General features: G+C 48.5%; 1 protein-coding gene across 1 annotated transcript; it reads left to right on the top strand.

Annotated features, from left to right (window-relative positions):
- Positions 1 to 4,367: 4,367 nt before the first annotated feature.
- RPL22 (ribosomal protein L22) lies at positions 4,368 to 10,708 on the top strand. Its single transcript, XM_079903459.1, has 4 exons — positions 4,368 to 4,394; positions 6,187 to 6,291; positions 8,138 to 8,262; positions 10,507 to 10,708. The coding sequence occupies exons 1-4, from the start codon at positions 4,383 to 4,385 to the stop codon at positions 10,649 to 10,651; spliced, it is 387 nt and encodes a 128-aa protein (XP_079759585.1). The 5' UTR covers positions 4,368 to 4,382; the 3' UTR covers positions 10,652 to 10,708.

The raw sequence follows: 10,708 nt of genomic DNA, 5'->3' as shown, positions 1-10,708 counted from the left end.
CACCATACACAAGAAGGGTGCCTAACCCACCAGGCAAGGTTAACCAAGTGCACAAATAAACAAGTACAATAATGACAGACTGTCTTAAATGCTCTGAAGGAAAGAATCAGGATGATGTGATGGAGGGCAGCTGGGAGTGGGTGGAGCTAAGGACACACTAGATAACCCTGGGCAGAGCCCCTGGAGGATGAGAAAAAATCAGACACAAGAAAAGCCAGGAAGAGTCCAAAGCCGAGGCGGGAATTCCCTGGCGGTCCAGTGGTTAAGACTTCACCTTCCAATGCAGGGGCTGAGGGTTCGATCCCTGGTCGGGAAGCTAAGATCCCACATGCCTCCAGGCTAAAAAAACAAAAAAAACATAAAACAGAAGCAATATTGTAACAAATTTAATAAAGACTTAGAAAAAAAAAAGTGGAGGCAACAGCAAGTACAAGGTCCCAGAAGTTGGAATAAGTTTAGAGGAAGGAAAGGAAGACCAAAGTGGGTGGAGATGAAGGGACACAGGCTGGGGGGTGAGGCTGGGAATGGAGAGTGGGGGTAAGGGTGGAGAGGTGAGAGTGGTTTCATGGGGGTGAGGCTGGTCACCTTGACCCTCTGGTCTAGAGAAGTCACGAGTTCAGGATGGAGGCTGCACACACAGACCTGGGGAGCTGTATTTAAGGATATGAGTCTGGGGCATGCCAAAGGTCAAGTGCAGATGAAGATGAGAGGAGCTCTGTGCCCTGTGGCTCTTCAAGTCCACGGAGGAGGAGGGAGAAGCAAGGGCACGGAGAAGAAGCAGCCGGTGAGGTGGGAGGAGAGCCTGAGGTTCTGGGGGCCCAGGGAAGAAGGGTCAGCAAGGAGGAGGGAGTGACCTGTGGTGTCAGATGCTACAGAAGCAGGAATAGGAGGACCAGGACCCGCCCCCAGTGCTTAGCAGGGGGACATCACCAGTGACCTTGATGAGAGTTGTGCTAGTGGCTGGGGAGGCGGGGTGCAAAAGCCTCCCCAGAGTGGGTTCAAGAGGAAATGGGAGGAGAGAAACTGCAGACAGCACACAGAGGAAACTTCCAAGAAATTTGGTTAAAGCGATTGTCTTAGTTCAGGCTGCTGTAACAAAAATGTCACAGGCTGGGCGGCTTAAACACCAGAAATTTCTCACAGTTCTGGAGGCTGGAAGCCTAAGAGCAGGTGCAAACAGCTCTGGCTCCCGGGGAGGGCCTTCTTCCTGGCTTGTTGTCGGCTGCTTCCTCCCTGTGGCTCACGTGGCAGGAGAGATCTCATGTGTCTTCTTTCCCTTAGAAAGGCACCAGTCCCATCATGGAGCCCCACCCTCACGATCGCTAATAAATCTAATTACTTCCCAAAGGACTCACCTCCAAATACCATCATTTTGGAGACTAAGGTTTCAGCTATGAATATGGGGGGGACACAAACATTCAGTCCACAGTAGAGAGGAGACAAAAGGGGTGGTAAGTAACCGGGAATGTTGGGGGTTGAGAGATTGCTTTTTCTGTTTTAAGATGAGGGATTTTATCTTTGTTTTATTTTATTTTTAAATTTTTGGCTGCGTTGAGTCATCGTTGCTTGCGCGGGCTTTCTCTAGTTGCGGCGAGTGGGGGCTACTCTTCGTTGCGGTGCGCGGGCTTCTCATTGCGGTGGCTTCTCTTGTTGCGGAGCACGGGCTCTAGGGGTGTGGGCTTCAGTAGTTGCAGCACGCAGGCTCAGTAGTTGTGGCGCACGGGCTTAGTTGCTCCACAGCATGTGGGATCTTCCCAGACCAGGGATTGAACCTGTGTCCCCTGAATTGGCAGGCGGATTCTTAACCACTGCGCTACCAAGTAAGTCCCAAGATGGGAGATGTTAAAGAATGGTTGAGTGCTGATGGAAAAAAATCCAAAAGAAAGGATACATTGATGATTTCATGGGGTGGGGGGCAAGGACTGCTGGAGTGACATCCTCAAGCAGGCGGAAGTATGCCAGATGAATGCCCTAGTGTTGGGTTGACCTCAGATGGGGGCAAGGATGCTTCTTCTGCAGTAACAGGAGGAAAGGCAGAGCTGGGTAAAGCTGTTGCTGGATGGGTAGATGTGGAGGCAGGTGTGTCTGGAAACTCTCTTTGGATTGCTTCTATGTTTTCAAAAAAAGAGCAATGGAAGTCATCAGCTGAGAGGGAGGCTTTGGGGCGAGGAGGTGGCATTCTGACCAGAGGTGTGAAAACAATCACTTAGAAGATTGTTAGGAGAGATGTCACTCGGGAGGAAGAACACTAAGGATTGTTAACTAGGTATCAAGACTTGACTCCATGCTCCCAATGCAGAGGGCCTGGGTTCAATCCCTGATTGGGGAAGTAGATCCCACATGCATGCCGCAATTAAGAAGTCCACGTGCTGCAACTAAGAAGACTGCATGCCGCAACTATGAGTCCGTGTGCCACAACTAAGACCTGGCGCAGCCAAAATAAATAAATATTAAAAAAAAAAAAAAAAGAACAGTAGCAACTTCAGGAAGTGGCTACCACTCCTAAGGTAGGATTTAATAAGAGTGGCTACCACTCCTAAGGTAGGATTTAATAAGAGTGGCTACCACTCCTAAGGTAGGATTTAATAAGAGTGGCTACCACTCTTATTAAAATGGAGACACTTAAAGAACAGGGCCCAGGAAGCTGATACATGAGAAAGGGGTGCTGCTCAGCTGGGGCTGGGGTTTCTGGGGAGAAGAAAATGAGGCTGGTTCTACAAGCGTTGGAATAACTGCAAACTGTATTCAACTGCTGTTTCTGGAATGTTCCAACTGTTGCTACCAGGATGAAGAAGCAGCAGTAGGTGACACCAACAGAACAGGAACAAGCAGGAAGCAAACAGGGAGAAGTCTCTTCTTTCTCCAGCCTGCAGTCTCCCCTCTAAGCCCCCGTTGAAAGAACCTGACCAGGTTGCAGGTGGTAAAGCAGAAACGTGGTTTGCAGTCAAGAACAGCAGGGTGGAGGCTTCCCTGGTGGTGCAGTGGTGGGGAATCCTCCTGCCAATACAGGGGACACGGGTTCGAGCCCTGGTCCAGGAAGATCCCACATGCTGCGGAGCAAATAAGCCCGTGTTCCACAATTACTGAGCCTGAGCTCCAGAGCCTGTGAGCCACAACTACTGAGCCCGCGTGCCACAACTACTGAAGCCCGTGTGCCTAGAGCCCGTACTCTGCAACAAGAGAAGCCATCGCAATGAGAAGCCTGTGTACCACAACAAAGAGTAGCCCCCGCTCGCCGCAACTAGAGAAAGCCCGTGCACAGCAACAAAGACCCAACGCAGCCAAATATAAATAAATGAAATAAATACATTTATAAAAAAAAAAGAAGAACAGCAGGGTGGGTTTGGAACTTGGTCATCTGGCAGAGTAGGCCTGAGGGTAAATAAACCTAGACCAGACAGCATGGGGAGTTTCCTCCCCCACCACTGTGAGCCAGGATTGGGCTTTTGCTAGGTGAGTACAGGGCACACAGGGACTGGAGGGTGTGTGCAAGTGAGTGATTGTAACTGGTCAGGACACGACGAGGGGAGAGTGGGTGAAAGTGGTCCAGTCCATGGACTGTAGGTCTGGGCATGAAGACCTTTGCCATTCAACTTTGGTCCGCGGACGGGCAGCACCAGCATCTCCTGGGAGCTTTGAGTAATGCAGAATCTCAGGCCACTGAAACCCACTGAATTGGAATCTGCATTTTTAAGGGATTCCCAGGTGATTCCTGTCTGTATGCCAGTTTGGGGAGCGCCGGCAGAAGAATGTTTGGAATTGGGAAGCTAGAAGGGATGAACTGGAAAGCTAGGAGGTGATGATCGGAGTGTGGGCGGCTTGAACTTGAGGTGGTGGAGAGTGTACCTGACCGCAGCAAAGAGGGCTAGCGCAGGGAGACATCCCCCCATCCCCCCACCCCCGGCACCAGCTTCCAGGCTGGGCGCTTTAGGTAGGAAGAAGCCAAGGGCTCTCGGGCATTAGGACCCCAAATTAGGCCTCACCTCCCCAGGTTAGTGAGTTCGACTCCCATCCCAGTAGCTGGTAATTTATGGTTTATTGACTTTCCTTAATTTTTTTTTTCTTTGTAAAACTTGCAAAAGTAGAGCGAACCCCTTTATTTCTCCTTGGGGTAGTCTAGTATGGCTCCCCGCTCCGATCCGTCGCAGTGGGACAGGCCACCCTGCCTCCCTCCCCCTGCAATCCTCCGGACGGGTGAGAGGACAGGTTTTGCATTCAGGCAAAAGAAATCGCTCCCCGAGCGTACAGTACAGGGCGAGATGGTGGCGACCGTGGGGCGTGGCAGAGCGATTAGTACGGCCTGAGCCCTGCGTGCTCTGCGCGCTGCGGACTCTTTGCGTCTGCGTAGTTCACCCAACTCCTTTTCTGCCTCCGCTGCGGCGATGGCGCCAGTGGTTAGTATGGCTCCGTGTGAGGCCTCGGCTCTGGGGAGAGGCACGTGGGCCTCGCCGGCCCGGCCCCTGCCTGGCTCGCGGTGCACGGCTCTCTGCAGCATCCTGCCGGGGCCGGGCTAGCAGGCCGGCCGGAGCAGGCTGGGGCGGCCGCCGGGCCCCGCACATTGTGGGCGGAGGAGGCCGCGGCCCGAGGCGTGAGGGGCAGACCCGGGACTCTCGGAGGCCGCGGCTTGGGCTTGGGCCCCTTGCCTGCGCGGCCAGCGGGGAGCTGGGAGCCTGAGACTGCAGCCTGGGTCGGTCAGCGGCCCTTGGAGCCCGGCCGGCGTGAGGCAGCCGAGGCCTGGGCCTGGTTACCTGGGCGGAAGGCGGGGAAGGAGGGGACCCGGCGCCCTCGGTGACCAGTGGAAAGGTCCACGGAAGGTGGCGTGGCCGGCTTGTTTTCAGAGGGAGGCCCGGGTTAGAAGAGCCTTTCGCGTCTGCGGAGGAAGTTCAGTCTTCAGGGTGCAGCTCTACAGCCGCTTTTAGGGGTCGGGGGAGGGCCCGGTTCCATTCGCTCTCAGCCAGGCTGGGACTGGGCCCTCGCGCGGCGCCCTCGCGTCACTCCGGCTGCAGATCTGGGAGGAAGTTTTCCTACCCTCCTCCTTTGCTGGGACGCCCTTGGGAACATTTTCGGCTCCTCTCCGTTTTTCTGCCTGGGTGGGCTTGTAAGGCTTCTGGGCGTGTGTATGCTTTTGGCTTGAAACCACGGTGGGAGGTACGGAGAGCATTGCCGGCAGGTCTTTTATTTGCTGATTGTATATTTCTGGGGCTAGATTTTTGAAGCAGCCCCTTTGATTGTTACTAGGAAGACGTGTTAGGGGGGGAAAAAGTGACTTGTTGAAAGCTGAATGTTTGAAAAATTGACCCAGTTAATACAGGTTTTAGGTGGAGTTTTTTGAGACATGAAGAGAGGTAAGATGGATTCTTGGAAAGGTCTATTTAGATTCTGAAAGGCTTTTTCAAGTGCACCTGCGGGTAAGTAGGTTGTCCAAATGCTTTTCTTAACGGTGTTACACTTGTAGACGGAGAAGAATCATAGGAGGTTTTTTCTGAGAGTGAAGAGGCTGAACCCTTGCAGTTAAACTAGTGCTTTGAAAGTGCTAGATGAAATCAGTCAAAAGGCCAGGAATTGTCGCCATTAATGTTATAATTAGAACCCAAGTTTTAGTTTTATCCTTGTCCCAGCTGGGGTTAGACGGGCTGCTAGGATGTGTAGTTCTGGTCGCTGTCCTGAGAAGGTAGATGAGACAGGACGAAGGGAAAACGGCTAAACTGGATCAGGACCCGAGTCTGGAAAGTGAGGACACGAATTTGTTGCAGATTAAAGTTGTTTTGGGTCCGCAAGGCATGTGCATGCCTCTGTCTTAATCCTGGAAGAAAACAAATGAGTATTCCTTTAACTTTATTTTGGAAATTTTAGGGCAAATAAGAGGAAACGTTCATTTTATTGTAGTTCATAAGCTAACAGACCTTCATGCTCATAGACACTGGCGAGGCTGGAAAGTGTACATGGGTCAGGAGTGCTAGCATGATTTCCCCTTCAAGAGGGCGTGACCCCAGGTTTGTAGAGCAGCATCTTGAGTGTGATCCGGCGTCCACTCGTGGCGCCTGTGCAGGGGAACACAGTTTCATGGTTTTTGTATTTGCGTGTACTTTTACGATGCTAGTAGTTTTGCTTTTGTTGAGTTTTTTTTTTTTTTTTTTTGGACTGGTTATGCCTTCATCTCTGTTATCATTTGTATACTTTTCTTAGAAAAAGCTTGTGGTGAAGGGGGGCAAAAAAAAGAAGCAGGTCCTGAAGTTTACTCTTGACTGTACCCATCCTGTAGAAGATGGAATCATGGATGCGGCCAATTTTGTAAGTTAACACCCTTGATGTCACCCTGGGCAGTAGTGAACCCTTTGAGTTGTTGCTGAGAAGACCTCCTGGAGCGTGCTTGCTGGCTGGCCCCGGCTACTCTGCTCTTCCGGCTCTACTGTTTGACCCTGGAGCTTTGTCTAGTTCTGCTTCTCACCCTTGCTTTCCTGTGTAGCAGTTGTGAGGAGTAAAGGAGATGCGCTCTGGCACATCAGTGCCAGAGAACTACCTCATCGTCATCATCTTCAGTTTCCAAAAATGATTTTACTTAAAATTTACTAGGAAACAGGCAAACCTTTGCACTTGAGTGTGTTTTAAGTGTAAGCTGTGGGCCCTGACCCTCAGGGCCAAGGGGGTGCCTGTGACCTGGGCCTGATGCTTGGCTCTGGGGCCTTGGACAGATGGCAGCATCTCCTTGAGTTTTCTCTTTTATTAAGCACCAGAGCTTCAGTGTTTCTGTGAGAATATCCTGTTTGCTGATTTGTAATTGGAGCTTGGTTTTTTTCAGGCCTTGCTCTGTACAGATTTTTTACCCTCATGTGGCCCCATTCCCCAATATTCCTCTATTTCACATAAGTCTAGAAAAATTAACCTCATTGTCACCTTTTTGACTCTGCAACTTGGTTGTGGCATTTTACTGTTTTCCTCTCCGATAGCCAAGCTTGGGGGAATTCAGGAATATTGTGCAGAACCCTAAATTGACATTTTCTCTTTAGTCTCCAGAAGGTTAACTACTACAAGATAAACATTACAACAAGAATAATTTTCAAATAAAAAAATTAAAGGTTTGGCTTACAGCCACTACTTACAAAGCGTGGAATTCGGGTAACCTGTAGTTCACTACCCTCTGGTAGATGCCTTTTGTGTCCTGGCCTGTCCTGCAAGAAGTCCTTCACTTGACTCCTTAGTTCCTTTTCCAGCCAATGACTTCTTGCTTTTCTCCGTGGCCTCTTTTCCCTCGTAACTTGTGGCTTCTTCCAGTTTGTGTCTGGGATGTTCCCTTCTCCCTTCCTCCCTCTGTACTCATCTGTGTATGTGACTGTCTTCCTTCTAGACGCCTCCTGAGGATAGAAAACACGAGTCATTTATGGGTCTGAGATGTAAAGGTCAGGATTTCTGACCTAATTCCCCCCCCCCCCCCCCCCCGCCAACCTGTCGCCAGTTAACATATTGTGTATTGGAGTTTTTAAATAGAGGACTGTAGGAGTGGGAGCTGAAGGGACTTCGTAGCATTGCAATAGCAAGAAAACCAAAAAAGAGTCCTCCTTTTTGGTCAGAGACTCCTGAAACCCATGGAAGTGAATGACCAGCCCAGGCTTCCACGGGGATTTGCCCAGAGTTCATCTCTGGGCTCCTAGGCCACTGTCCCTTCTGCTGTTCGGTGGTGGTGCACGTGGCCCCTCAGCAGATCTGTAATTGTTTTGGCCACTGTATGTTTTTGTTCCTTCTGCTGGATCGAAGACCTATTTTCTCCTGTCACACAGAGGACAATGCTTTATATGTCTTAGGTCCAGAAGTTGCTTGTCACTTTGCCTGTATCTTGTAAGTTTGGGCCTGGGTTTCCTGACTACTCTCTCCCGAGACCCAGGAGTCAGAGTCTTGCATGGTGTAGAGGCACATTGAGCATGTATGTGGGATTAGTCATGTATGTTCATGCTAGGATGTTTTCAGTTACATATGTAAACAGTTGAATACCATCTTCTAATTGCTGTTCCTAGATTTCAGATCTTTGGCCAAAGATTTTCTTTTTTTTTAAGATTGAACATTTAATGAACTATATTTGCTTAGAGTTAGGAGTATAAAGAAAATGAGATGGGTGAACTGGTCAATTTGATGATTTCTACAGGAGCAGTTTCTTCAGGAAAGAATCAAAGTGAATGGAAAAGCTGGGAATCTCGGAGGAGGTGTTGTAACAATCGAAAGAAGCAAAAGCAAGATCACTGTAACTTCCGAGGTGCCTTTTTCCAAAAGGTATGGGAAAGAGATGAGCGTTTCTTGCCTGCATCCTAGCACTAAGATTCCCACCCCCACCTTGGCCAGGGATGTTACTCCACCTTGAGTAATCTGCTCTGTGGTTACCTCTGTTAACCTCTGGAGCAGTGTCCAGTGTAGGGGGTGGTGGATGAATGGATGAATGTTATGGTAGTTAAAAGTATTCAACTCTTAGTAGATTTTTACAGTTTTGTTTTTCACAGGCTGAAGTATTTCAAGCAGTAAAGATGCTCGGACTTGCTTAGACTGTGTTCTTAAAAGTGAAGATATTGCTTCCTTTGCCTCTAGATGACGTTGAAGAGCTTTCATTTTTAAGTTTATGGTTCCCCCCTGCTCCAAATGCTCCTGTAATTAGATGAGGGATCTGAAATCTCAGTTTAGACTGAAGCCACTCTGTTAATTCCTGTGGGCCAATTTTTTTAAGTTGGAGACAGCAGTTCACTTGCCCTGCTATATGTTTATGTCTTTTGTTTTGAGAATGAGGTTAAAAACACGTTACAAGTCACTACGGAATCGGACGTGTTTATACCTAGCTCCTAGCCCAGAACCTGGCGTATAATTCTTAGGAGCGTTTAATCAAACTGAATCAAACAGCAGGAAGTTTGAAGTGTTAGGACAAGTTGGTTATAGTTAAGCCTTTGCTTTTATTTTTATTTATTTATTTAAAGAATAGGGTTTAATTAATTAATCAATATTTACTGGCCGTGCTGTGCGGCTTGCGGGATCTTAGTTCCCCGGCCAGTGGTTGAACCAGCACCTTCGGCAGTGAAAGCGCCGAGTCCTAACCACTGGACTGCCAGGGAAGTCCCTTTTGCTTCCATTTTTAACTGAAACAGCCAAGAGATGACTTTAAAGCTAAGTGAACTACTCCTGTTCTGCCTGACTGTGTTATTTCATTTGTGCAGAAGGCAGTTTGATAGAGTGAGAGATGGGGCAACTGGAGGGCCTCCAGGGTGTGCTTAACACCCACCCCACTGGGCTTCTGCAGAGCTCTCAGGGAAGCGCTTTTAACCTAGCTTCCCCCAACATTCTATTAGGAAAACACTCAAACCACCTAAACTTTTGAATTAACCACGTCACCTGAATACAATGTAGTAGAAATAGTAAATGGAAAAAAAAGAATACTTTTTAGATGAAACTAACAAACTGATTTATTTTTATGTAGGGAAAAGTGGGTAGAATTGAACTGAGATCTTCACATCTTTGTGAAGATTGCTTTGTTGGCGTAAGTAAGACAGTTGAACAGTGTTCATTTCTTGGAGGTGTTGAGTTTGTTGGTTTGTTAATATTTGGGTCCTGGCTAAAGTGCCACAGTTTGCCTGTGCATCTCATTTAGTCCTTGTACCAGTCTGAAGAGATGCTAAGTATCACGAGTCCTGTTTTACAGAGGGTGAATCTGAGGTCTGGAAAGGTTAATTTGCCCAGTGGTGGGTTTGCTGGGCGCTCTATTCCTCTTTATGGCTTTGGGAAGATGCCAGAATAGATAAACCTCAGGGCCTCATAAGCAGACAGCTGAGAGATGAAACAGGATTGCAGGCTTTCTTTTGAGCACAAGAGGCATCGCTGCCTTTAGGTGAACAGAGTTTGCTGACAGCGCTGTGCAGGGTTGGCTGCTGAGCTCGCTCAGGCCAAGGCAGCCGCTGGGTGGATGGACTAGAGAGGCCAAGTGCTCTCACTGCAGAGTCGTGGTCAGGACGTTTGCCGGGGCGGGGGCATTGGGAGATGAGCGTCACGCAGCAGGAGTGAGCGTGTGTGTGTGAGTGTGAGTGACACGGCCCTCAGCCCCGGTCCCAGTAACCCAGCAACCTCAATGGCAGGTTTCAGTCAGTGAGGTGAAGTACTTGGAGCTCATTGGAAATCCAGCGGTTTCTCAATAAAAGGTACTTAGATTGTGTGCTTAATTGCCAAATTACTACCTTGATCTCTTTCCCTAGTGGTCGCTAAAAACCATTTTATAGGTGAGGGCTATTGCTTCATGGACAGCAGTCCCATCTTAATCTGTTCTCATTTTTACGTCCAGGTTAGATGAAATGTGATTGATGTTTATTCTCGTTAGAGCATTGGCTGGCTTTGATATTTGCCTGTCTTTGCCATTTTTGAACCATGGGAAAACACCTTGAATTGTTACGACTTTGAATGCAGGGGTTTCATAAAAGTTACAGTGTTTCAGAATTTAAGAAGGCCTTGTATCTGGTGCAGTTCTGAAGTGTTCTTTCTCTGCAGGTATTTGAAATATCTCACCAAAAAATATTTGAAGAAGAATAATCTCCGTGATTGGTTACGCGTAGTTGCTAACAGCAAAGAAAGTTACGAATTACGTTACTTCCAGATTAATCAAGATGAAGAAGAGGAGGAAGATGAGGATTGAAACTCAGTTATCTGGAGTATTTTGTATGAATTCTTAAATAAAATTTAGGAAACAAAA

Source organism: Stenella coeruleoalba, assembly GCF_951394435.1.
Source record: "Stenella coeruleoalba genome assembly, chromosome: 1".
NCBI lineage: Eukaryota > Metazoa > Chordata > Mammalia > Artiodactyla > Delphinidae > Stenella > Stenella coeruleoalba.
This window is presented reverse-complemented; position numbering and strand designations above follow the sequence as displayed.